Source organism: Gopherus evgoodei, chromosome 6 (assembly GCF_007399415.2).
Source record: "Gopherus evgoodei ecotype Sinaloan lineage chromosome 6, rGopEvg1_v1.p, whole genome shotgun sequence".
Taxonomy (NCBI): domain Eukaryota; kingdom Metazoa; phylum Chordata; order Testudines; family Testudinidae; genus Gopherus; species Gopherus evgoodei.
Genome location: NC_044327.1, coordinates 134286852 through 134314540, shown reverse-complemented (window position 1 = coordinate 134314540; position 27689 = coordinate 134286852). Strand labels below are relative to the sequence as shown.

General features: G+C 54.4%; 1 protein-coding gene across 1 annotated transcript in view; it reads right to left on the bottom strand.

The window, feature by feature from the left end:
* The window catches only part of ARID3C (AT-rich interaction domain 3C), a 127593-nt gene that overhangs the window by 33249 nt on the left and 66655 nt on the right, over nucleotides 1-27689 (bottom strand). Inside the window, exon 3 of the mRNA XM_030567995.1 lies at nucleotides 1734-1806. Within this exon, the coding sequence (XP_030423855.1) occupies nucleotides 1734-1806 (73 nt within the window). The remainder of the gene's footprint in view (nucleotides 1-1733; nucleotides 1807-27689) is intronic.

Sequence of the window (27689 nt, the reverse complement as noted above, 5' to 3'; positions counted from 1 at the left end):
CCCCACCCGCGCCTGCCCTTCGCGGCCACTCTGGCACAGCTCCTTCCCCACGCTCTGCCGGTGCCCCTCACTCCCGGCCCGCAGCCCCACAGCTCCCCTCACTCCTGACCCACAGCCCCCTAGCTTCGCCGGTGCCCCTCACTCCCGATCTGCAGCCCCCAGCTCTGCCGGTGCCCCCTCACCCCGACCCCCAGCTTCCCCAGCTCCACAGGTGCCCCTCACTCCTGATCTGCAGCCCTCCAGCTCTGCCCGTGCCCCTCCCTGCCAACCCACAGCCCCCCAGCTCCGCCGGTGCCCCTCACTCCTGACCGCAGCCCCCAGCTCCACCGATGCCCCTCACTCCCCATCTGCAGCCCCACAGCTCTGCCAGTGCCCCCTCACCCCGACCCTCAGCTCCCCCAGCTCTGCCGGTGCCCCTCACTCCAGACCTGCAGTCCCCCCTAGCTCTGGCAATGCCTCTCACTCCCGACCTGCGGCCCCTTATATCCGTCGGTGCCCCTCACTCCCCTCCCGGCCCGCAGACCCTCCAGTTCCGCCGGTGCCCCTCACTCCTGACCCGCAGCCCCCCGGCTCCACCAGTGCCCATCACTCCCGACCTGCAGCCCCCCATCTCCGCCGGTGCTCCTCACTCCCGACCCACAACCCCCTATCTCCGCTGGTGCCCCTCACTCCTGACCCACAGCCCTCCAGCTCCACCGGTGCCCCTCACTCCCGATCTGCAGCTCCCCAGCTCTGCTGGTGTCCCCCACTCCTGGCCCACAGCCCCTCAGCTCCTCCAGTGCCCCTCACTCCTGACCCGCAGCCCCCCGGCTCCACTGCTGCCCGTCGCTCCCGACCTGCAGCCCCCGATCTCCGCCGGTGCCCCTCACTCCCGATCCGCAGCCCTCCAGCTCTGCCGGTGCCCCTCACTCCCGATCTGCAGCTCTCCAGCTCCACCGGTGCCCCCCACTCCTGGCCCGCAGCCCTCCAGCTTCTCCAGTGCCCTTCACTCCTGACCCGCAGCCCCCTGCTCCCAGCCCTGGGCTCCTCTCCCAGCTCCGACAGCGCCCCTCACTCCTGACCCACAGCCCCTCCAGCTCTGCCAATGTCCCTCACTCCCGACCTGCAAAGTATCTCAGTGGATCATAGTCCAGGAAACAGTAACTTTGCCCCTCATAGCCCCTGGCGAGAACCCCACTGCGCCAGACCCCATTCTACCCAGCGCAGGCGCAAGAATGGAACCAGCGAAGGGATCGAGGTCCCTGTGGCCCTCCCAGCTCCAACACGACACACGAGCCCCCCCCCTCGGAATGCAGCAGCTCCTCCTGCCCCCCAGAACCTCGGAGCAAAGGGACCCACATCCTCCGGACGCCTCTAACCCAGATCTGAGAGCCTGCAGCCAGAACCAGCATCAACCCGGCCCTGTAACGTTCCCGCCACAGCCCCAGCCAACAGAGCCAGCATCGGATCTCAGCTCCAGAGCGACCCCAGGGGGCACCCGTGTGTCCAGACTTCCACGGGGGCTTGTCCACTGCTTCCTGTTCTCCCCACAGGCCCTGCACCCTCCGCCCCCCGAGAGTATGAAAGGCCGTCTTCCCGCCAGCCCCAGGTAGTTGATGAGACCGAGCTGGGCAGTGGCTGAGGGTGGGTCCGGAGAACTGGACTGAAGCTACCGCCACAAGCCTGCCCCCCGTAACGCCTATCTGCAGCCAGGCTCCCGGCCGGGGACCCCCAAAGCTGCAGCCTTCCCCTACCTCTCTTCTGCATGAAGCCAAAGAGGTCGTCCAGAAATTCCTTCCGCTTGGGGTCGTCGTCCAGATCGTAGAGCTGTAGGTGGGAGACAGAGACAGCAGGTCAGCATCGCAGGAACCGAGCAAGCCCTAGTGCAAACACTCGCGCTCTGCAGGGGGTGCTGGAATGGACTGGGTAGCGTGTGTGTGAGAGACACCACTGCCCTCTGCTGGACAGCATCGGAGCTGCTCCACTGTGTGTCATAGGCCCTCTCCTGCCAGCAGAGTCCCCTGTAACTAATGTGTAGAGGGGATCAGAGGTATTTGACCTCTGCAGCCCCCACTGGATGTGGGCGAGGCTGATCTCAGGAGACTCCTGAATATCCAAAGTCCTGGCTCCCCCCAGCCAAACAGCCCCAGGCAAGAGGCTCCATACCCCAAATCTGGCTGCGGTCCCCTTCCTTAGACTCACAGCCGCCTGTGCCGATCGCCCCACAGAGGGGTTGGCACATCTCCAGGACGCGGGTGCGGCTGTGGGAGTTTGCCTGGTGTCTCTCTGGGTGGGAGGTTGTGCGTGTCTGGGGTATATTTCCAGGCCCAGGGCTCTGCATGTGCCTCGGGTGTGTCTGCCCCACAGCCACGTGCCCGGGCGTGACGCTGCCATCATGTTGCACAGCTGATCTCTCGAGATTCACAAACAAAATTCCTTTGCTCGGTTCTCTTCCCCGTAGGTTATCCCGCACCCATCACCGCAGTGTCTGGGCCCCTTCCAGTCATTGCACCAAGCGAGGACTGACCCCGTCTGTGCAGCAGCACCCATCCCAGCCGAGGAGAGTGCCCCCCTGTGGGGCTTAGGCTGCAAACAGGCCTCAGGAAGCACCTGCTGGAGGGGTCCCGGGGGACAATGCTGGGGGCCCAGCTGTAACCAGCCCCAGGGCCAGAAGGGTGTCCTGGCCCGTCATGGCCCTTCCCACCCAGGGGACTGTCCCCAGCAGGCACCGATGACCCTGTCCGCGAGCAGAATGGGAGAGCAAAGTGCTGGCTGCAGATTGGGGGCCCGGCGGCTTGTGAGCAGTGTTCAGCCCCCCAATCCAGCATCCATCTCCCGTCCCCTCCTTCACCTGCACGGGGGGAGCTAGAAAGATGGACCGTCTCCCACTGACCTTTAGAACATCACAACGGCCACACTGGGTCAGCCCAAAGGTCCATCCAGCCCAGGATCCTGTCTGCCAACAGTGGTCGGAGCCAGATGCTCCAGAAGGAACGAACAGAACAGGACAATTCTCAAGTGCTCCGTCCCCTGCCATCCTGTCCCAGCTTCTGGCAGTCAGAGGCCAGGGACACCCAGGACATGAGGTTGCATCCCTGCACATCTTGGCTGATAGCCACTGATGGAGCTGTCCTCCATGAACTTCTCTAGTTCTCTTTTGAACCGAGTTATAGTTGACTGTGCGCTGTGCGAAGCAATACTTCCTTCTGTTTGTTTTAAACCTGCTGCCTGTTAATTTCATTGGGTGATCCCTGGTCCTTATATTATGCGACGGGGTAAATAACACTTCCCTACTCACTTGCTCCACACCAGTCATGATTTTATAGACCTCAGTCACATCCCCCCTTGGTCCCAGCCATTTGAATCTCTCCCCATATGCAAGCAGTTCTGTTTTGTTGCCCTTTTCTGCACCTTTTCCATTTCTAATCTGCTTTAAGATGGAGTGACTGGAACTGCTGGCAGTTTCCGAGTGTGGGTGGACCATGGATTTATATAGAGGCAAGATGATATTTCCTGTCTTATTACCTATCCATCTCCTAATGGTTCCACAGACTCCACAATATTAACAACCTCCCCCAGAACAGCATCCTGGCCACCAGGATGTCACCCCCCCATTTGCCAACATCCCTCACCACAACAGCAGCGTTGCCTGCTGCAAACATTGACAAGACTTTGGAGAGCCCCCAGTTCTCCCCCCAAACACATCACCAGGCTCATCCATTCCACTCTCACCCATGACAATCTTACATTCCACAGCAAACCCTCTGCCCAAGCCATGGGAACTGCCATGCCCCAGTGCACCAACCTCTCCATGGCCACCTTGAGAAAGAATTTCTGGACAAATGCGCCAGGAAACCAATGCTATTCCTGAGACACAGCGATGCCTTTTCATCCTCCGGACAGACGACCTGAACTCTCTCAGAGATTTCTATCATGACTTCAAACTCTGGAACACGCCCACACCACCATCAACTTCCTGGACCCCACGATCGGCTTCAGCAATGGAACCCTATAGACAACTGTACGCCAGAAACACACAGCTTGCTGCACCTACCTCCACATATCCAGTAACTGCCCCAGACACACCAAGAAATCTGTTATCTACGGCCAGGTGCTCAGGTACCACAGAATGTGCTCCGAGGAGAAAGTCCGGGATACACCCCTTAAAAACCTCAAAACTGCCTTTGCCGAACAAGGACACTCCATCAGAGAAGTAGATCATGTCATGGAACAGGCCACCCAAATCCCTGCTTCAGTACAGAAATAACCCCCGCTCTGCCCGCACACCCCTACCTGTCACCTCCCAACCCACACTGGAATCCAGACGGGGTATCATCAAACAGCAACAGCCCATAATCCATGGGGACCTCATCCTGAAAGAAATTTTTCCTAAACCCCCTTGTCCGGCTTTCAAGCAACCTCCCAATCTCTCCAAACTCATCATCAGAAGCAGGCTCCCCACAGACCAGCTCACACCAATTCAAAACAGCACCAGACCCTGCCTGAACAACAGATGCAAAACCTGCAGCCATAGCTCCACTGCAACAATGATCCACACCCCCCCAACACACTTTTGAGGTCCATGGGTCCTACACACGCCTATCCCAACATGTGGGGTACCTCATCCAGTGCATTAAATGTCACCAACTATGTGGGTGAAATGAGACAATCTCTGCACACGCAAATGAACTCACACCAGAGGTGAAAGTAAGCCGGTACGGGCCGGTGCGGAGGACCGGTAAGAAAAGGAGACTGCCTGAGGGAAGGTTGAAGCCTGCCCCCTGCATAAGAATAGTTTAAACTCAGCTGTTCCCTGATGGTTCAGCCCCCAGGACTAGATTTCTGCCATCCTTGTTAATTTCACTCACAGTAGCTGGGAGGAGGGGGTCGAGGGGATGGTGTGTTTGACCATGGCAGGGGCAGTCCTCTTCTGCCCCCCAGGATGAGGGGATCTCGTCTCCAATACTAATATACACAACAAATAAAAGCATTTGGCTGCACAGCTTAAATCCAGAGCTAATAAATGCAGGTGGAAGGGGAAAACTCACTGTCACATTGGTTTCTCGTCTCCTCCCTCCCCCTCCTCCAGCCAGGCTGTAGACAAGGCTCTGCATTCCCCCCCACCCACCCCCAGCAGGGGTTCTCCTCTAGGCTCTAGCTTGCAGTAGGGACACTGGCTGAGATGCCTGCTGCTGCTGCCTGCATAAGAACAGTTTAAACTCAGCTGTTCCCTGTGCAGTTCAGTGCTCAGAGTTAGGAGCCGTTTCTGGCATCCTTGTTAATGTCACTCCCAGTTGTTGTTGGGTGTGTGTGACCATGGCAGGGGCAGTTCTTTTCTGTCCCTGGGATGAGGGGATCTCCTAAACACAATCAAATTCAGGAACCATTTCCAAGTTTAAATCTATCCCATTCCCTCCCCAGCAGAGGATCACGGTTGTGATGTCCAAACTGCTTGCAGATCCTCTTTGAAATGTTACTGAACCGCGCAGGGAACAGCTGAGTTTAAACTGTTCTTATGCAGGAGGCAGGCTTCTCCCTCCCTCAGCCGGTCTCCCTGCTGCAAGCTAAAGGGAAGCCCCTGCAGCTGCTGCTCAGTGCCAGGCAGGGAGAAAGCGCAGAGCCTAGTGCCCGCAGCCTGGCTGGAGGAGGAGGGAAGACACGGAGAAAAATGTGACAGTGAGTTTTCACTTTTTCAGGCTTATTCCAATAGTAAAGTTTTATCACAGACAGTACTGGTAGTAGTAATAGTAGCTTTATTTTCTCTATCTATGTCATGCAATGGGAGGGATCCATGAAGTACGTAGGAGAGGTGGGTTGCTTGTGATTGGACCCTATGGGTAAGATGTAAGATGTATTTTCACCCCTGCCCAAACCCCAGGGCTCCAGCTGCCTCTGCAGCTGGTAGCTCCGGGGGTGATTTAAAGGGCCCAGCTCCTAGCTGCAGCTGAATCCCCGAGCCCTTTAAATCCTGATTTAAAAGCCCGGGGGTTTAAAGGCCCCACCTCTTCTGATAGAGGCCCCTGCCTCTTCCGATTGAGGCCCTTCCCCCTCCACAGGACTCTGAAGTACCGGCAAGTCCTTTAAGTTACTTTCACCCCTAACTCACACAGAGCAACAATATGTTGAACAGCACTTGGCCCAGTACAGATCCTTGGGGGACCTCCCACCGTCTACCCTTTGTCACTGTGAAAAGTGACCATTTCTTCCTATCCCTTGTTTCCTGCCTTTTAACCAGTTACTGATCCATGAGAAAACCTTCCCTCTTACCCCATGACAGCTTCCTTTGCCCAAGAGCCTTTGTCAAAGGCTTTCTGAAAGTCCAAGAGACACTGGATCAGAGAAACTGCTGAGCTTCAGTTCATCTGCAAATCTGACACCATCAGCTCAGGATTAAACAAAGACTGTGAATGGCTTGCCAACTACAAAAGCAGTTTCTCCTCTCTTGGTGTTCACACCTCAACTGCAAAAAGAGGGCCTCATCCTCCCCGACTGAACTAACCTCGTTATCTCCTGGCTGATTCTGGCCTGCATATTTATACCCCTCTGGAAATTTCCATTACATGCGCCTGACAAAGTGGGTATTCACCCACGAAAGCTCCTGCTCCAATATGTCTGTTAGTCTATAAGGTACCACAGGACTCTTTGTTGCTACATCACCTGGATCACCCTTGTCCACATGCTTGTTGACCCCTCAAAGAATTCTAACAGATTGGTGAGGCATGATTTCCCATTAGAGAAGCCATGTTGACTCTACCCCAATGTACTGTGTTCATCCATGTGTCTGATAATTCTGTTCTGTACTATAGTTTCAACCAGTTTGCCTGGTACTGAAGTCAGGCTTATCAGCCTGTAATTGTCAGGGTTGCCTCTGGAGCATTTTTTAAAAATTGACATCACATTAGCCATCCACTAGTCCTCTGGTCCAGAGGCTGATTTAAGTGATAGGTTACACACCCCAGTTAGTTCTGCAAATACATATTTGAGTTCCTTCAGAACCCTTGGGTGAATGTCATTTGGTCTTTATTACTGTTTGGTTTGTCAATTTGTTCCAAAACCTCCTCTAATGACACCTCCGTCTGGGACAGTTCCTCAGATCTGTTACCTAAAAAGAATGGCTCAGGTTTGGAAATCTCCCTCACATCCTCCGCTGTGAAGACTCATGCAAAGAATTCATTTAGTTTCTCTGCAATGACCTCATCGTCCTTGAGGGCTTCTTTAGCACCTCGATCACCCCCCCACTGGCTGTTTGGAAGGTTCCTGCTTCTGATGTACTTCAAAAAATTGTGCTGTTAGTGGGTGTGTCTTTGGCTAGTTGCTCTTCAAATTCTTTTTTGTGCTGCCTAATTATACTTCTACACTTGGCTTGCCGGGGTTTATGCTCCTTTCTATATTCCTCGGTAGGATCTGACTTCTAGTTCTAAGGGAGGTCTTTTTGCCTCAAAATGCCATTTTTACTCTGTTCTTTAGTCATGGGGGCAATTTTGGGGCCTCTTAATATGTTTTTGTTTGGGGTATACATTTAATTGGAGCCTCTATTATTGTGTTATGAAAAAGTTTCCATGCAGCTTGCAGGCATTTCACTCTTGTGACTGTTCCTTTTCATTTCCTTTTAACTAGCCTCCTCATTTTTGTGTAGTTCCCCTTCTGAAGTTCAATGCTGCTGTGGTGGGTTTTTTTGGTATTTTCCTCCCTATAATGATGTTCAATTTAATTACATAATGTTCACTATTACATAATGTTCACAAGCGGCCCAGCTCTATTCACCTCTTGGACCAGACCTGTGCTCCACTTAGGACTAAATGAAGAATTGCCTCGTCTCGTGTGGTTCCAGGACCAGCTGCTCCAAGAAGCAGACGTTAATGGTGCCTGGAAAGGTTCTCTCTGTATAAGGAGAACAGATAGCAAGTATGAAAAACCAGGATGGGGGGAGAGGGAATAGGTTGTCTATAAGACAAAGCCCCTAATATCAGGACATTCCCAATAATATTGGGATATCTGCCCCCCAGATCTACATCCCATCCTCAGCTGACATGTACCCAGTCAATATGGAGACTGTTGAAATCCCCCAGTATTACAGGGTTTTCTATTTTTTGAGCCTCTCAAATCGCCCTGAGCATTTCACAGCCCCTGGTACCGCGCTGCTCAGCAGTCAGTGCCGTATTCCTACTGCCCTAGTGTTATTCCAGGGTGGAATTTCTACCCATGGAGACTCTGTGCTGCAGTTTTCTTCATTTGAGATTTTTACTCTGCTTGATTCTGCTTCCTTCCACACCGAGTGCCACTCGCCCGCCCGCCTGCGTGACTGACTCTGTCATTTCTATCAATTTTATACTCTGGCATTATCGTGTCCCATTGATTATCGCGTTTCTGTGATGCCTGTTATATCAATATCATCAGTTAACACCAGGCACTCGAGTTCACCCATCTCAGTATTTAGACTTCTTGCATTTGTATACAAGCACTTATAACATCTGTCAATATTTAGTCGTCTGCTTTCATGTGATGTACTTGAATGGGGCTTTCTTCAATTGACTGTTTTTCTTAGTTCCTACCTGTATGTTATCAACTTCTATCCTCTCCTTCTTACCGGGAGATAGAGAATGTGTCCTCCAGGCAAGAGGCCTGGGATCTTCGGCGGCAGGTCCCAGGGTGAATTGCTGGGTCCTGCTGCCGAATTGCTGCCAAAGACTCGGCACTTTGGCAGTGGGTCCCGGAGCGGAAGGACCCCCCACTGCCGAATTGCCGCGAAGACCTGGAGTGGAAGAACCTCCAGGGGCCTGGGCCCCGCAAGAGTTTTCCGGGGCCCCGGAGCAAGTGAAAGACCCCACTCCAAGGGCCCCGAAAAACTCTCGTGGGGGCCCCTGTGGGGCCCGGAGCCTGGGGCAAATTGCCCCACTTGCCCCCCCTTCTGGGCAGCCCAGCCTCCAGGCCTATTGGCTTTTCCCAGCCCTTAGTTTAAAAACTCCTTTATGATCTTTTTAATTTGACATGCCAGCACTCCGGTTCTGTTTTGGTTTCAGTGGATCCCATCCCTTCTGTATAGGCTCCCCCTTTCCGAAAAGTTTCCCCTCCTCTCTAAACCATCGTCTCATCCATGCATTGAGACCCTGCAGTTCTGCCTGTCTAACTGGCCCTGTGCGTGGAACTGGAGCATTTCAGGGACTGCTACCATGGAGGTCCTGGAGTTTAATCTCTTACCTCGCAACCTAAATGTGGCCTCCTATCCTTCCCTATGTCCTTCCTTCTTTCCTATCCTTCCCTATGTCCTTCCTTCTCTCCTATCCTTCCCTACGTCCTTCCGTGTCTCCTATCCTTCCCTACGTCCTTCCTTCTCTCCTATCCTTCCCTACGTCCTTCCGTCTCTCCTATCCTTCCCTACGTCCTTCCTTCTCTCCTGTCCTTCCCTATGTCCTACATCAGGGGTGGGCAACCTTTCAGAAGTGCTGTGCCAAGTCTTAATTTATTCACTCTCATTTAAGGTTTTGTGTGCCAGTCACACATTTTAACGGTTTCTGAAGGTCTCTTTCTATAAGTCTATAATATATAACTAAACTATTGTATGTAAAGTAAATAAGGTTATTTAATGTTTAAGAAACTTCATTTAAAATTTAATTAAAATGCAGAGCCCCCCGGACCGGTGGCCAGGACCCGGGCAGTGTGAGTGCCGCTGAAAATCAGCTCGCGTGCTGCCTTTGGCACGTGTGCCATAGGTTGCCTACCCCGTCCTACATGGTACCTACATGAACCATGTCCACCGGCTCCTCCCCAACACTGCATGAGTCTACCTAGATGTCTCAAGAGATCTGCAACCTTTGCAGCAGGCAGGCAAGTCACCATGCAGCTCTCCCGGTCATCGCAAACCCAGCTACCTGTATTTCTAATGATCCCCCCGCTCCGCCATTACTATTACCTGGCTCTTCCGGAGGGGTGGCCTCAGCACGAGAGGTCACCACGGCATCGTCTGGAAGGAGGGTCCCAACTATGGGATCATTTCCCTCTGCTCCAGTGTGGTGGTCTCCTTCCCTGCGACTTGCCTCCTCCACAACCGCACAGAGGCTGTCAAGTGGGGGAGGGATGACTCTGCTGTGTCCCAGACAGACACTCTCCTCTCTGTACCCCTCTGTCTCCCTCAGCCCCTCCAGTTCAGCCACTCTGCTCTCCAAAGCCCGTCCATGGTCTCTGAGGACCGTGAGTTGCTTGCACCAAATGCATACTTATGCTACCTGCACACAAGGCAGGTAATCCTACAGGCTGCATTGAGTGCAATAACCAGGACACCCCCTGCTCTGCTGCTGACGTCTGCCTGCATTAGCTTTACTCTTGCAGGGTTATCGGGGGGGAGGGGTTAGGTGTATCTGCTCCCACGTTCCCACTCAGAACCCCTCGCAAGACTCCCGTTTGCTGCTCCTGTTTGCTGGTTCCAAACTATATCGAGCCCTGTTATCCCAGCTCCGAGAGACAAATCCCTCCCCACAGCCATGCAGTGGGTGGGCTGCGGGGGTGGCTCCCCCCGGGAAGGAGGTGCAGGAGGACTCCCCGATGTAATGAGCAGAACAGCCAGTGCTCCTGAGAGCCAAGGACCCCAGCAAGTGAAGGCGCCTGATGCTGGGGGGTGTCACGTGCAGGGAGCCCTTCAGAGCACAGTCCTTGGGACACCTGAGCTGGGGAGCTCTGCAGATGCCCAGTCCTCAAGTCCCAGACCCTGCTCATTCCCAGCTGTTCCCTGGGTGCCCCCCACCCCACACCATGCGCAGTGCCAGGCCCCCTTTCACTGCACCATCGAAGTCTCCAGGGCTGAGCCAACGTCCTCCAGTGCAGACCCTGCGTTCCTGGGGCATGAGGATGTTCTGGCACAGAGCGAGCTGGGAAGGGGGCCCCCAGCCCAGGGGAGGATTATGTGGCTCCTTCTCACCCCGGGACCCTCGCACTGGAGCCATTGCTCACCTGCCTTGGACAAGGGGCAGAGAGAGGAGCAATCATCCAGGGGACGGGGGGACCTGCAGCCAGGGCCAGGCACCTGTGCCAGGCACCTCTGACCCATTTCTCATCTCGGTGACACTCCCAAGCTGGGAAAGGGAAAGCCCCAGGAGCTCTGACATTGCTGCTGCTAATCCGCCTCCGGTCAGGCCCTGCCTCCCTGGGCTTGGCTGCCGCCTGCCCTTTTCACCCGCCACTAGACAAGTGGATTAGCTCCCTGGGCTCCAGTAATCACGGGTGAATCTCATCCCTGAGTGCTTGGTGCTGAGATTCTCACGCACCGCCCTGGTTAACTAAACACAGCTCATTAGCTCCACTTCCGAGGCAGCCAGCGCAGCCGCCACTCCACGCGGCCCTGGGGAGCGGGCCCGGAGCCAGCTGGAGATGTGCCAGGCTGCCCTCGGCTCAGCTCCAATGAACCGCTCGCTCTCAGCCCCTCGCGCTCAGCCACGCAGGGAGCTTTCTCGGGGCCCCTAGGAAACCCAGGCTGGGAAACTTGGCCAGGCTTTGCAGAGCGGGGGAAGGAGCGCAAACCTCCTCTTTGGCTAAGGAGCCCGCCCCACGGAAGTACAGGGCATACAAGATTAGCAGCCGGGGCAGATGTTACCAGTGCCCCTGTAAGGGGTTGGGGGGTTCTCCAGGCTCCTCTAGCCGGTGGCTGCACAGTGCCAGGGTGGGGGCAGGTCACACCACCGAGCAGTGTAGCTTCACGTAGTGCAGTCACAGCCATGCGGCCTGGGCTATTTTGGTCCCACATCCAGGAGAAGTGGAAGCAAAGGGAACGCCAGGCTGGGCTCCATCCAGCCCAATGCCCCGTCTCCCCCCAGTCCCACCAGCAGCAGCACCTGAAACTGGCCCAGGAAAACAGAGCACTTCTGCTTGTCTGACCCAAGAGAAGGGGAGAGGTGAGGAGAAACATCAGCCGTGAAAAGCAAAGGGGAGTCTTCAGTCTCCACCCATCACTGGTGCTGGTGCCACAGGGCCGGGAAGCTGGTCTTTAGCCACACAGGGAGGGACAGATCCGGGGTTGGGACTCCAGAGATGCAGGTTGAAATCTCAGCTCTGCCGCTGACTTCCTGTGTGACCCTGTGTGACAAACTGGGAATGTTCTTAATGATTTTTTCTCTGAATACTGTGTTGGTGCCTCAGTGTCCCCATGGCAGTTCTTAAGTATCTGGCAGAGCAAAGGGCCAGTGCACCTAAATGCCTGGCACTCTGTCTCCTAGCAACTGATGGCCTGGGCCCCTCCTCTGCAAAGGTGCCAGCTGAAGGTGTTGGAGACAAAGGGATCAGGTGACCTCCTGGCCCGGGAAAGGGGCTGAGCAGAGAGGAGGGGCTGGGAGGGGTTGTTAGTCTGGAGCTGGCTGGGGTCAAGGGTGGAGGGCAGACCTGGGGGTCTGGCTCACTGCCCCCCAGAATGGACCCAGCCGAGGGGTCCGGTTCGCTGTATCTACAAGCTCTGTTTTAGACCCGGTTCCTGTCATCGAATAAACCTCAGTTTTACTGGCTGGCTGAGAGTCACGTCTGACTGCAAAGTGGGGGTGCAGAACCCGGTGGCTTCCCCAGGACCCCGCTGGGGTGGACTCGCTGTGGGAAGCGCACGGAGGGGCAGAGGATGCTGAATGCTCCAAGGAGAGACCCAGGAGGTGAAGCCGTGTGAGCTTCTTGCCCTGAACAAGTCTGCTCCAAGGGAGAGGAGGCTCCCCAAAGTCCTGCCTGGCTTGGTGGGGAGCAGTTCCAGAGCATCGCCCGGTGACACCGTGACACCCTGGGCCTGTCACTGAGCTCCTAACCCCACTGATTTCAGTGCACAGCTGTGAGAGCCTGGCCCCAGTGCCCCATGGGGAGAGCAGCGCCACCCAGCCTCACAGGGGGGTTGTGAGGTGTCAGATCCTGCGGGGGGTGCTGTACCTATCTCAGGGAGAATTAGATTCGATGATGTGAACGGTTACCTCCCTCTAACATAGCCCTGACAGACTTAGTCCTACGACGATCCCTGCTCCCCTGCCCGTGGGCAGCTTTCATTCTGACTTTCAGGCGGGGGGCTGGTAGGATCTGGCTGGTGCAGATGCTACCATTGCCCCCTATGGGACAGAATGAGAACTGCACAGCTGTGGATCACAGGCCCTATATTGCTGACAGCTAGGGATGATTCACTCACCTTTGACCCAAGGGATAGAGGAGACCAGGCGGAGCTGAGCTCTACTGCTGTGTGAATTTCTGGGGCAGGCACAGCTCAGTGACCCCTAGGAAGTTCTAGGCAGCTGTGGGCTTGTTACCAGGCTCTTTCATTGGCTGCTGCCTCCCACAACGAGGTGGTGCAGGATGGGGGAATCTCAGCGCTGGCCACATCAGCAGGTGACTGTTCACAGGAGGCTGCATAACAGCTCTCGTCTGCACTAAGAACATACGACTGGCCAGACTGGATCAGACCAATGATCCGTCTAGCCCAGTATCCTGTCTGCCGACAGTGGCCAATGCCAGGTGCCCCGGTGGGAATGAACAGAACAGGGAATCATCCAGTGATCCATCCCCTCAGCCACTCCCAGCTTCTGGTAGTCAGGCGCACAGGAACATCCAGAACATATGATTGCATCTCTTGACCATCTGGGCTAATAGCTGTTGATAGACCTATCCTCCATTAATCTATCTAATTCTTTCTTCAAACCAGTTATACTTTTGGCCTTCACAACATCCCCTGGCAATGAGTTCCACAGGTTGACTGTGTGTTGTATGAAAAAATATTTCCTTTTGTTTTAAACCTGCTGCCCAATAATTTCATCAGGTGTCCCATGGTTCTTGTGTTACGAGAAGGAGTAAATAACACTTCCTTATTCACTTTCACCACACCAGTCATGATTTTATAGACCTCTCTCGTATCCCCCCTTAGTCGTCTCTTTTCCAAGATGAAAAGTTCCAGCCCCAGCCTTTTTAATCTCTCCTCTGTTCCATACCCCTAATCATTTTTGTTGCTCTTCTCTGCACCTTTTCCAATTCTAATATATCTTTTTTGAGATAGGGCAACCAGATTCGTGGTGTGGCTGAACTGTGGATATATATAGAGGCATTATGAATTTTCTATCTTATTATCTATCTCTTTCCTAATGGTTCCTATCATTCTGTTCGCTTTTTTGACTGCTGCTGCATATTGAATGGATATTTTCAGAGAACTACCCACAATGGCTCCAAGATCTTTCTTGCATGGGAACAGCTAATTTAGACCCCATCATTTTGTATGTATAGTTGGGTTATGGTTTCCAACGTGCATTACTTTGCATTTATCAACACTGAATTTCATCTGCCATTTTGTTGCCCAGTCACCCAGTTTTGCGAGATCCTTTTGTAGCTCTTCGCAGTCTGCCTGGGACTTCACTATCTTGAGTAGTTTTGTATCATTTGCAAACTCTGCCACCTCACTGTTTACCCCGTTTTCCAGTTCATTGAATATGTTGACTAGGACTGGTCCCAGAACAGACCCCTGGGGAACACCACTATTTACCTCTCTCCATTCTGAAAACTCACCATTTATTCCTACCCTTTGTTTCCTGTCATTTAACTGTTACTGATCCATGAGAGAACCTTCCCTCTTATCCCATGACAGCTTACTTTGCTTAAGAGCCTTTGGTGAGGGACCTTGTCAAAGTATTTCTTAAAATCTAAATACACTATATCCACTGGCTCCCCCTTGTCCACATGCTTGTTGACCCTCTCACAGAATTCTAGTAGATTGGTGAGGCATGATTTCCCTTTACAAAAGCCGTGTGGACTCTTTCAAAGCAACTAAAATTCCCCACAGATGACCACGGTTGACAGGTGACCGTGAGGATGGAACTTGCAGTGCTGCCATTAGACCTTTTCATAGAGTCACAGATTCCAAGGCCAGAAGGGACCACTGTGATCATCTCATCTGACCTCCTGGCCAGACCAGAGGGGCCACAGAACACCCCCAAAATAATTCGCAGAGCGGAGCCTTAGGAGAAACAGCCAGTCTTGGGTTAAACATTGTCAGTGATGGAGAATCCAGCGTGCCCGTTGGTAAATTAGCCATCGGAACTATTAACCTCCCAATTAAAAATTGACCTCTTATTTCCAATCTGAATGTATCTAGCTTCGATTGACAGCTATTGGATCGTGTTAGACATAAGAACATAAGAACTGCCGTACTGGGTCAGAGCAAAGGTCCATCCAGCCCAGTATCCTGTCCACTAACAGTGGCCAGTGCCAGGTGCCCCAGAGGGAGTGAACCTAACAGGCAATGATCAAGTGATCTCTCTCCTGCCATCCATCTCCAGCCTCTGACAAACAGAAGCTAGGGGCACAATTCCTTAGAAAAGCCTGGCTAATAGCCATTAATGGACTTCACCACCATGAATTTATCCTGTTCTCTTTTAAACCCTGTTATAGTCCTAGCCTTCACAACCTCCTCAGGCAAGGAGTTCCACAGGTTTACTGTGCGCTGTGTGAAGAAGAACTTCCTTTTATTTGTTTTAAACCTGCTGCCCATTAATTTCACTTGATGACCCCTAGTTCTTATATTATGGGAACAAGTAAATAACTTTTCCTTATCCACTTTTTCCACATCACTCATGATTTTATATACCTCTATCATATCCCCCCTTAGTCTCCTCTTTTCCAAGCTGAAAAGTCCTGGCCTCTTTAATCTCTTCTCATATCGAACCCATTCCAAACCCCTAATCATTTTAGTTGCCCTTCTCTGAACCTTTTCTAGTGCTAGAATATCTTTTTTGAGATGAGGAGACCACATCTGTACACAGTATTCAAGATGTGGGCGTACCATGGATTTATATAAGGGCAATAAGATATTCTCCATCTTATTCTCTGTCCCTTTTCTAATGATTCCTAACATCCTGTTTGCTTTTTTGACGGCCTCTGCACACTGCATGGACATCTCCACAGAACTATCCACGATGACTCCAAGATCTCTTTCCTGATTAGTTGTAGCTAAATTAGCCCCCATAATATTGTATGTATAGTTGGAGTTATTTTTTCCAATGTGCATTACTTTACATTTATCCACATTAAACTTCATTTGCCACTTTGTTGCCCAATCATTTAGTTTTGTGAGATCTTTTTGAAGTTCTTCACAGTCTGCTTTGGTCTTAACTATCTTGAGCAGTTTAGCATCATCTGCAAACTTTGCGACCTCATTGCTTACCCCTTTCTCCAGATCATTTATGAATAAGTTGAATAGGATTGGTCCTAGGACTGACCCTTGGGGAACACCACTAGTTACCCCTCTCCATTCTGAGAATTTATGATTAATTCCAACCCTTTGTTCCCTGTCTTTTAACCAGTTCTCAATCCACGAAAGGATCTTCCCTGTTATCCCATGACAACTTAATTTATGTAAGAGCCTTCGGTGAGGGACCTTGTCAAAGGCTTTCTGGAAATCTAAGTACACTATGTCCACTGGATCCCCCTTGTCCACATGTTTGTTGACCCTTCAAAGAACTCTAATAGATTAATAAGACACGATTTCCCTTTACAGAAACCATGTTGACTTTTGCTCAACAGTTTATGTTCTTCTATGTGTCTGACAATTTTATTCTTTATGATTGTTTCAGCTAATTTACCCGGTACCGACATTAGACTTACCGCTCTGTATTGCTGGGATCACCTCTAGAGCCCTTTTTAAATATTGGCGTTACATTAGCTAACTTCCAGTCATTGGGTACCGAAGCCGATTTAAAGGATAAGTTACAAACCTTAGTTAATAGTTCTGCAACTTCACATTGGAGTTCTTTCAGAACTCTTGGGTGAATGCCATCTGGTCCCGGTGACTGGTTACTGTTAAATTTATCAATTAATTCGAAAACCTCCTCTAGTGACACTTCAATCTGTGACATTCCTCAGGGTTGTCACCTACAAAAGCCAGCTCAGGTTTGGGAATCTCTCTAACATCCTCAGCCGTGAAAACCGAAGCAAAGAATTCATTTAGTTTCTCTGCAATGACTTTATCATCTTTAAGCGTTCCTTCTGTATCTCGATCGTCCAGGGGCCCCACTGGCTGTTTAGCAGGCTTCCTGCTTCTGATGTGCTTAAAAACATTTGATTACCTTTGGAGTTTTTGGCTAGCCGTTCTTCAAACTCCTCTTTGGCTTTTCTTATTGCATTTTTACACTTAATTTGGCAGTGTTTATGCTCCTTTCTCTTTGCCTTACTAGGATTTGACCTTCCTCTGCTAGACCGAAGAGCTCACTATCAAGTATTTGTGTTCCACGTCGGTACTTGCAGACTGAGATCAAGTCACCCCTTAACCTTCTCTTTGTTACATTAAATGGACTGAGCTCTTTGAGTGTCTCAGTCTAAGGCAGGTTTTCTAATCCTTTCCTCATTCTCATGGCTCTTCTCTGAGCCCTCTCCAATTTCTCAACCTCCTTCTTAGATTGTAGACCAGATCCGGGCACAGGATTCCAGCCATGGTCGCACCAGTGCCACACACCATCCCTGTGGCCTTGTAACACTGCAAAGTAAAAGGTTTGGGACACATGGTCAGTCCCCTCTGCCCAGACTTTGCCCAGCACTGCCCCTCCGGGGGGATGTTTTCTGGGCTAAGGCAAAGGTGATCTTGGCACCTGGCCAGGCGTTCAAAGGCCACGGCTGCTTTAGACGCACCTTTGCACGCCTCTCTCTGCTGAAAGTGACAATACAGGCAGCTGCCCTGTTTGCTCATGCTCAGAGCTTCTGTGATCCATGAACAAAAATGACTTGTTGCAATGAAAACTTGCAGCTGATCAGTTCTGCCCTGGGGCCAGATGAGTGGGGACAGGACTCCACTTCTCAAAGCTTTCAACACTTCCTCTGCATCACCTGGCTCCTTCCTCGTGCTGCCGGCAGTGCCTCAGGTGGGTGGAAGCCGGAATGTCTCATTCCCTTCTCACCACTGATGCTACTTCTTCATTCTCCCCCTTCCCCCGTTGGGCTTGGAGACCAGACCCATCAGCAGCATCTGCTGCTCTGGTCAGTTTCACATTCAGAGTCTCATGCACTAGCCCAGCGGCGCAATGCTGAGGTTACAGGCATTGCAGGAAGCCACTAACCAGGGAGCACGTTACCTTCTTCCCTCCTTCTGCTGGTGCCACATCTCCCCACTGCCCTAGGGGCCGCTGGGCTTCCCCCTTCCTCTCCTGCTCAGCTGGAAGACTCGGCTGGGGGACAGAGGCTGATGGGCTGGAGAGGAAGGGGAAAGGCAGCAGCCACTCTGGGATGCAGAGAAATATGCTCACTGGTTGCTTTTCCTGGGAGTGCTCCTGCTGCCACGTAGGACAGCTCGGGCATAGCAGGCACCCCTGCCTACCCACGACCTGGCCCTGAGGGGTGGGAGGGTGGGGGGTCCCTTGCTTAGGGTCTCAGCTGCTGGCACCCCAAGATGGGGGGCGTTGGGAGATGGGGCAGGACATTGGCAATGGGATTGGTCAAAATGCTGATCAGTGCCATAGGGACCCGTCCTGGCCCGGCCAAGGGGCACAGGCTAGATGGGTCCTTTCCGTCTCTGGGTACCTCAATGCGAGTGGGTGCACCGTGTCCACACTCCTCCAGAAGCCAGCCAGCCATTGGCCCATCTGCTAGCGAGTACGCACACCACTGCTTGTCCAGCTGCGTGTCACAGGCCCTGCACTGCTCACGAAGATTCTCCGCTGCTAGGGGCCTGTGCTCAAACCCCAGTCACCCTGTGGCTCCGACATCATAGCCTGTCACATGTGGAGCACAATCCCCACGCTAGGACTGTGAGCGGCAGAGGATGGGGGGACGGATGGGGAATGCGCGGGTCACATCCTGAGGGGGTGCAGCGCTCCCAGCTGCCCCTGTGCTAGACAGAGAGACGCCAGGGCAGCACCGCAGCCAGGAACGATGCCGGCTTCCCAAGCAACAGTGCACTAACCACTAGGCATTCCCTTCCCCTGGCTTTCAAATACTTCAAGCCGAGCTCCTGCCTCCAGCCCTTGGCTCCCTTCCAGCCCCACTGCGGTTTGTTTGGCTTCTCCTGCGGTGGATTTGTCACATCATTAAACCATGGCTAAAATCCAGCTAACCACTGAACTGGCAGCTTTCCCGCTGGCTGACTCAGACGCTCCGCTCCGAGTGATCTCCCGCTGGGACCTGACGCTGCACCCGAAGGCTGCACCCCCCCCACTCCCACACCCACACTGTGACCCATAACTGTGCTAGAGACCCTCAGAGACTGATGGTGGGGCAGGGCTTTGGGATTCTGGGAGACGCCCAGATACCACAGTGATTGGTCTCTATAAGAAACTAGCTAGACGGGACGGTTGGCTTGAAGACCCACCTCCTTTCCCACCACCCAGAAAACTGATCAACGATTTGAGCAACACTCCTGAGTGATGCACTCCCATCAGAGCATGGAATCGGCTGGCTCTTAGCATGGCTGTCTGAGTGGAATCAAGCAATGAGACTCCCTCCTCTTGTAGCACACACAGCAGTGGCAGGGCACCCATCGAGCCAGGACTGAAATCTACAAGATGCCCCTGGCTCTCATGGGTCCATGCCAGACGCTCAGCCTGGGTAGTTAAAGAGCCTGATGTTTATTTCAGTGCTGGGGACATGATGGCATTACAGGTCTATAATCACCAGCACCATCATCCTCCCGAGTGCTCATCTAGTGCTCATCATTCCTAGATCTCAGAGCACCCCACAAAGCAGGGTGGACTCATCCCCATTTTACAGATGGGAAAACTGAGGCACAGAGCAGGGAAGGGGCTCCTCAAGGTCACCCAGCAGGCCAGTGGCAGAGCCCGACATGTCAATGCCAGGTCCCACAACAGCACGTCACCCACTGCGAGAGGATGCCGTGTCCTCTGGTCGCCTCATCTCAAAAGAGATAGATTGGAGCTGGAACTGCTGCAGAGAAAAGGCAACAAGAACGACTGGAGGTTTGGAACAGCCTCCATAGGAGGAGAGATTAAAAAGACTGGCACTGTTCAGCTATGAAGAGACGAGTAAGGGAGGATATGATAGAGGTCTATCAAATCATGACTGGTGTGGAGAAAGTGGATAAGGAAGTGTTATTTACTCCTTCTCATAACAAGAGAACTAAGAGTCAACAAATGAAATCGGCAGCAAGAAGTATTTCTTCACACAACACACAGCCAACCTGTGGAACTCATTGCCAGGGGATGTTGTGAAGGCCAAAAGTATAACTGGATTCAAAATAGAATGAGAGAAATTCCCAGAGGATAGGTCCATCAATGGCTATTAGCCAGGATGGGCAGGGACACAACTCCTGCTCTGGGTGTCCCTAAGCCTCTGATTGCCAGATGTTGGGACTGGATGACAGGGGACGGATAAGTTAAAATTGCCCTGCTCTGTTCATTCTCTCTGGGGCACCTGGCATTGGCCACGGTCAGCAGACAGGACCCTGGGCGAGATGGACGACCGGCCTGACCCAGCGTGGCCATTCTTATTGGTGGATGTGATGTCACAACAGGAGCTGATGCACCCACAGCGCATTTGTGATGGAGTAGGGGCTGTCTGTGTGGGGGATGGGAGAGCTGGGGATGTCTTTAGGTGAGGGACAGGATCTTTAAGCCTGTAACCTGAGCCAGGTAAGGGGGAGGGGGTTAGCACCTTGGCCTGGGAAGCTGGACGAAGGAAGGGGCCGGCTGGAGGAGGGGCTGGTCAGTTTCGGTTTTGGGCTGGGGGAATTCAGGGGATCCTGTGCTGGACCCAAGCACCCTGAAACTCCAGAAGGACTCGATTGAGGGGTCCTGGTTGGGCCTCCAAGCTCTGCTGTAACCTGCATTCCTGTGTCCAATAAACCTTCTGTTTTACTGGTTGGCTGAGAGTCACTGTGGGTCCCAGGAAGAGGGGTGCAGGACTGGACTCCCCCACACTCCGTGACAACTTTGTTGTGCAATATCATGACAGGAAGATGGACCCAGCACGAGGGCACAACTACCCCCTGGCAGGAGGACACAGCCGCCCCCAGAGTGGGGAGGCAGCTGTCACCAAGGGGGGGTGCTACCATCATGACCTAGTGTCACGGAGTGTGGGGGAGTCCGGCCCTGCACCCCTCTTCCTGGGACCCACAGTGACTCTTAGCCAGCCAGTAAAACAGAAGGTTTATTGGACAACAGGAACACAGGTTACAGCAGAGCTTGCAGGCACAGTCAGGACCCCTCCCTCGAGTCCTTCTGGGCTTTCAGGGTGCTTGGATCCTAGCTAGGATACCCTGAATTCCGCCCACACAGCCCCAAGCCCAAACTCAAACTGCTTCCCTCCTGCCGCTCCCTTCCTTTGTCCCCTTCCCGGGCAAAGGTGTTGACCTTTCCCCTCCCTTACCTAGCTCAGGTTACAGGCCCTGGCATCGTCCATCCCCTAAAGTCCTCCCCTGCTCTCCCACTCCCCACACAGACAGCCCCTACTGCATCACACCTAGGACACCCCATCACATTGTGGGGAGGTCGCTCACCCTCATGCAGCGCTGCAGCCACCCGGAGTGAGAGCAAGGTCACTGCCACATAAGGATCCAACCTCCACCCCGTGGGGCACCACAATAGCAGCACAGGACACAGCTGTCACAGCAGGGGGACACACCGTGACCACATGAGCTCCTGTGTCTGGCCAGGTGACTCTCTGGGGAGCAGACACGCCCACAGACAGCCCCGTAGGGATGTAGCTCACTCATCTGCCCAGGACGCATCCACCAGTCCTGGGATGTCAGTGGTCTGAGAAGCGCCTGGGTTCCAGCAGGCCTGGCTCCTTCCAACTGGCCCTGCCACAAACTGGCTCTCCCTCAGCGAGCGATATCCCAGGGCGTGAGCGGCTCGGGCTCAGGCTGTTTGCTCTCCGGGGCGGGGGCGGGGGCGTGTGCCAGGCTCTGCTGTTGACTTTGTTTCCCTGGGAAAAGGCACCTTGGTTACGCTCAGTTACATAATGGGGAAAACCCAGGCGGCAGGAAATGATAAGAGCTACACAGGCACCTGTCAGGCCCTTGCAGGGTCACTGCGTGCTGCAGGGCGAGGGGCTGGGCCACAAGCCGCTGCCATGGGTCTGTGGGAGAAAACCATCGCTTCTGGCTCCACAGACGCTGTGGAGGAAGAGGACTCTTTGCAGGGTCCAGGGAGTTGCACAGCAGGGAGCTCCAGGGCAAACCCCACCATCACCCTACAGCCCCGGAGTTGCGGAGAGATCAGCAGGAGTGATGAAGGAAGAGCCCAGGCCAGAGAGCCAACTCCCTTCCTGAGCATGCAGCTCCTCTTTCCTTGCCCCCACCCCTTCCTAATTTCTGACTCGGGATGGGCAAACCCTGCAAGCAGAGTATCTGCGAGGGGCCAGCCACGGAGGCCTGGGGGAGGGCACTCTCACCTGGCTCACCCCCTGGTACTAGACCACCCAGGGAAGAGCAGGGAAACCGAGGCAGGAGGCAAAGAGCAGCTCCCTCACTCATCGACATCCCAGAGCGGACTGGTTCCCTATGGTCCAGGACACAGCCCCTGCCCCGCAGCTCCGGGGGCACAACCAGTCCACAGGGGCCTGGATCCCAAACCCCAGCTCCAACCGTCCTGCCGCTGGGAGATCAGACAGTGCCCCAGTTCCTTGCACTCTGCTCGGGGTGTCGAGATCTGCATGGGAGCCAGACCCTCTTGGGTTCCAGGGGTAAAGCAGAGCTGAGAACTCACATCTGAACCCAGGTCCAGACTTTGTCCGTGCACTAAGCCGACAGCAGCTCTGCGGGTACCAGCCCAGTGGGCCAGACCTACGGGGCGCCGGTTTCAGTGACTCTTCCGGTAACTGCAGAAGAGCGGTGTCCTGGCTTTGGGTTCATGGGACACTGGAATTGCCAGTATGGTTCAGACTCAGCATCCAAGTAGCCCAGTGTCCCGTTTCTGACGCTGGCTCAGAGGAAGGTGTAAGAACCCTGCAGTAACCTGCCCCCACACATTACAGCTCATCCTGGTCTCTAATAGAGACCACCTGAAGCCCTGAAGCAGAAGCTTTACCATCCCTCCCAGAAGGTTTGGTAGCGTTCGCGGTTATAACTCTGGACAATCTAGTTATCCATGTGAGTGCAGTACCTCTTTGCGTCTTGCTAAATTCTTGGTCTCAGTGATTCCCTGTGGCATTGAGTTCCACAGTCTAACCATGAGTCTAAACGGGCTTGATGTGAAATCATTTACTCAGACTGAAAGGAAAAGGACAAAGGGGGCAACAACCAAAGCAGCTCTCTGCAGTGTGGTCCTGTCATACAAAGCTTGGATGGAAAACCACCAAGGGAAACTTGATGATTCAGTAGGGGGCGCTCTTGCCTGTGAGTCACTACTGCACTGCTGAAAGTACCACCTCCTGGAGCAGAGGTAGAAGGAAAATCCCCCAGCAGTTTCCAGTAAGAAGCATGATTCTGCTCTACTTTTTGGCCAGAGCTGTTGCGCAGTGTTGCTGGGAGCTGTTGCTGTGTTGCTGTGAGCTGTTAAGCAGCTGCTGCGTTCCACCTCAGAAGTGGACACATTTCTGTGGTACGTGAAGAGATTCCTGTAGTGCACACACACACTTTGGGAAGCATTTGGGATGAAGGTTCCAAATCACAAACAACAGGTACTAGAGCAGCTTCCATCCAAGAATCTTTTATTTCTTAACTCTCAGCACAACCCCTATTCCAGGTGGGGGAAATTGAGGCACGAGGTGGAACAGAGCCTGCAGGCCTTGCAGTGAGTCAGAGCTAGGAACAGAGCCCAGGAACCTTGCCACCAAAACTGCTTCTCCAGTCACTAGTGCACCCCACCCAAGCTGCTATTCTTACACTAAGGTGTAAACTGGAGAGATGTTACCAACGCTGACTCTCCAGAGATGACTGACAGAGAAGGAGCGGGGGCAGAATCCCTGGGAGGCTGGACATGACCCCCTCCCTCTGTTAGCGAGAGCCCAGAAGTCAGCATGAGGGGCGTGCTGGGTGAAGGGCCCAGGCAGACTGCCTAGCAGAGCAGATTTTACTGTGGATGTGGGATTCTTTTCCATTTCATTTCTTTGTAAAAAGTCACCCATTAAACGTTAAACACTTGACTTCAGTATTTACCGAGCCAATCCTGCTGCAGCCTGCAGAGTCAGCACTCCAGCTGCAGAGCTGGGGCCCTGGCCCAGGGATCGGACAGTACCGGACTCAGAACCGAAGCCTCCTCTTGAGGCTGCCAGGGGCCAGCAGGAGGCTCCAAGGCTTAGCCCCTACCGCCAGTCCCTATGCCGGGGTCACCGAACAGCCTGGCCATGGGAGGTGCACTTGGGTGCTCCTCTAAATGGACTCTGGCCAGTTAGGTCACATCTAGTGCCTTCCTTGCTGAGGTATCCAGGTGCTACCCAGTCCGTCCCCCTGGGGCAGGGCAGGGCGACTCCACAGGCTCTGTTCGCTGGCGCTCTGCCTTGCCTAGATGTCTGGAATGAGGAGAATGTGTCTGGGCGAGGGCACGGCTGTACACATGGGTGAGGGGCTGGGCATAGGTGGGCATAGGGGCAGAGCCCAGCTATACACACCCCTGCCACACAGCATGGCCCTGCCGGTCCACTGCCCTGGGATTCGCTCTGTCTTGCGATGATTTACTCCCACACCAGAGTACTTAAATTGAGAGTACCCCTGGCGGGCTTAGTTATTAACTCTCCAGCCCCTCACTCCACCCTTGCTCTGCATTAATTCCCACAGGCGCCTCTCCCAAGATCCGGAGTCCCACAGCCTCCCCCAGGCCTGGGTAATAATCCAGGTAAGTTTTGCCTTCCTTGTTCTCAGGATAGCACAGCTCAGCTCCTGGGACGTGGCAGTGACGCTGGGCAGCTGCAGGTCTCAGCTAACTTCTGCCCAGCTGGCCCCCTTCCCACCTCAGGCCTTTCCTCGAGGAGTGGGGCGCTCAGCAAGCAAGTGGCATCAGCATCGGCATCCTTCTGCTCCCACTGCTGCAGCCACTGCTGCTGCCTTCTCTGGAGGAGCCTTTCCCAGGCTCACGCTCGCTGGGCCTTTCTCCAGCCGAGCTCTGGGAGCCAGGCCACGTGCTCCGGAGTCAATCAGCTGCCAAGCAGCCACTGGGCCGTTAGCTACAGGTGGCCAGGCTGGGCTCCTTCTCCTCCAAGTAGCCTGTCACTGGGCCCTCGCTTCCTAAAGGGGGCCAGCCACCCGGTGAGAGAGGGGGCTGTGCATATCTGAAGGCATGGACAATGCCCAGGTGTATTGTACATGCGTGTGCATGGCTGGATGTGTCGGTGCATGTTGGCGTGTGTGAGGGTGTGCATGTCTGTATGACTGTGCCTGTGTAACCGTATGGCCGTGTGTGCATGTCTGTGGGGGGTGTACTTTGGTGATCCCAGCAGCTCTGATCTCTGGTTTATCTCCATGTGGTTCAGGGCCCTTGTCCACAGCAGCCCCTGGAGCGGCAGGAAATGACCCCCAGCTCAGGGGCAGATGCAGGGGTGCAAGTGGGCTCTGCAGAGCCTGCAAGGAAACTCTCTGAACATGAGCACAGCAGAGGCAGCTGGAGCCCACGGGGTGGGGCTGAAGGGGGAAGGGGTTCATTTATTCACTGATTAAGCTGCTCGGGATACAGATTCACTTCCCTGCTCAGGACTTATTATTTGCATCTGAGGAAGTGGGTATTCACTCACGAAAGCTCATGCTCCAAAATGTCCGTTAGTCTATAAGGTGCCACAGGACTCTTTGCTGCTTTTACAGGACTTATTATTGTTTCGCTGACCCCGAGAGAGCTGGAGTATCCCTGAGCTGCCACTTGTCCCATTCCTGGCAGCTTCTGCAGCATCGCCCCAAGTGCTGCTCAGGGACTTCGCTCAGGAATGCAACACAGTGCCCCAGATGGGTATCCCTACGCCACCAGACCCCTTCACTGCTGTGAGACCCAGACGGGTATCCCTACGCCGCCAGACCCTGTCACTGCTCTGAGACCCCGACGGGTATCCCTACGCTGCCAGACCCTGTCACTGCTCTGAGACCCCGACGGGTATCCCTACGCTGCCAGATCCTGTCACTGCTCTGAGACCCCGACGGGTATCCCTACGCCGCCAGACCCTGTCACTGCTCTGATACCCTGTTGGTTATCCCTACGCCACCAGACCCTGTCACTGCTGTGAAACCCAGACGGGTATCCCTACGCCGCCAGACCCTGTCACTGCTGTGAAACCCAGACGGGTATCCCTACACCGACAGACCCTGTCACTGCTGTGAGACCCTGATGGGTATCCCTACGCCGCCAGATCCTGTCACTGCTCTGAAACCCAGACGGGTATCCCTACGCCGCCAGACCCTGTCACTGCTCTGAGACCCCGACGGGTATCCCTACGCCGCCAGACCCTGTCACTGCTCTGAGACCCCGACGGGTATCCCTACGCCGCCAGACCCTGTCACTGCTCTGAGACCCCGACGGGTATCCCTACGCCGCCAGACCCTGTCACTGCTCTGAGACCCGGATGGGTATCCCTATGCCGCCAGACCCTGTCACTGCTCTGAGACCCCGACGGGTATCCCTACGCCGCCAGACCGTCACTGCTCTGAGACCCCAACGGGTATCCCTACGCTGCCAGACCCTGTCACTGCTGTGAGACCCAGACGGGTATCCCTACGCCGCCAGACCCTGTCACTGCTCTGAGACCCCGACGGGTATCCCTACGCCGCCAGACCCTGTCACTGCTCTGAGACCCCGATGGGTATCCCTACGCCGCCAGACCCTGTCACTGCTCTGAGACCCAGACGGGTATCCCTACGCTGCCAGATCCTGTCACTGCTCTGAGACCCAGACGGGTATCCCTACGCCGCCAGACCCTGTCACTGCTCTGAGACCCTGACGGGTATCCCTACGCCGCCAGACCCTGTCACTGCTCTGAGACCCCGACGGGTATCCCTACGCCGCCAGACCCTGTCACTGCTCTGAGACCCAGACGGGTATCCCTACGCCGCCAGACCCTGTCACTGCTCTGAGACCCAGACGGGTATCCCTACGCCGCCAGACCCTGTCACTGCTCTGAGACCCCGATGGGTATCCTTACGCCGCCAGACCCTGTCACTGCTCTGAGACCCCGACGGGTATCCCTACGCCGCCAGACCCTGTCACTGCTCTGAGACCCCGACGGGTATCCCTACGCCGCCAGACCCGTCACTGCTCTGAGACCCCGACGGGTATCCCTACGCCGCCAGACCCTGTCACTGCTGTGAGACCCAGATGGGTATCCCTACGCTGCCAGACCCTGTCACTGCTGTGAGACCCTGATGGGTATCCCTACGCTGCCAGACCCTGTCACTGCTCTGAGACCCGGATGGGTATCCCTATGCCGCCACACCCTGTCACTGCTCTGAGACCCCGACGGGTATCCCTACGCCGCCAGATCCTGTCACTGCTCTGAGACCCAGATGGGTATCCCTACGCCGCCAGACCCTGTCACTGCTCTGAGACCCAGACGGGTATCCCTACGCCGCCAGACCCCGTCACTGCTCTGAGACCCAGACGGGTATCCCTACGCCGCCAGACCCTGTCACTGCTCTGAGACCCCGACGGGTATCCCTACGCCGCCAGACCCTGTCACTGCTCTGAGACCCAGATGGGTATCCCTACGCCGCCAGACCCTGTCACTGCTCTGAGACCCCGACGGGTATCCCTACGCCGCCAGACCCGTCACTGCTCTGAGACCCCGACGGGTATCCCTACGCCGCCAGACCCGTCACTGCTCTGAGACCCCAACGGGTATCCCTACGCTGCCAGACCCTGTCACTG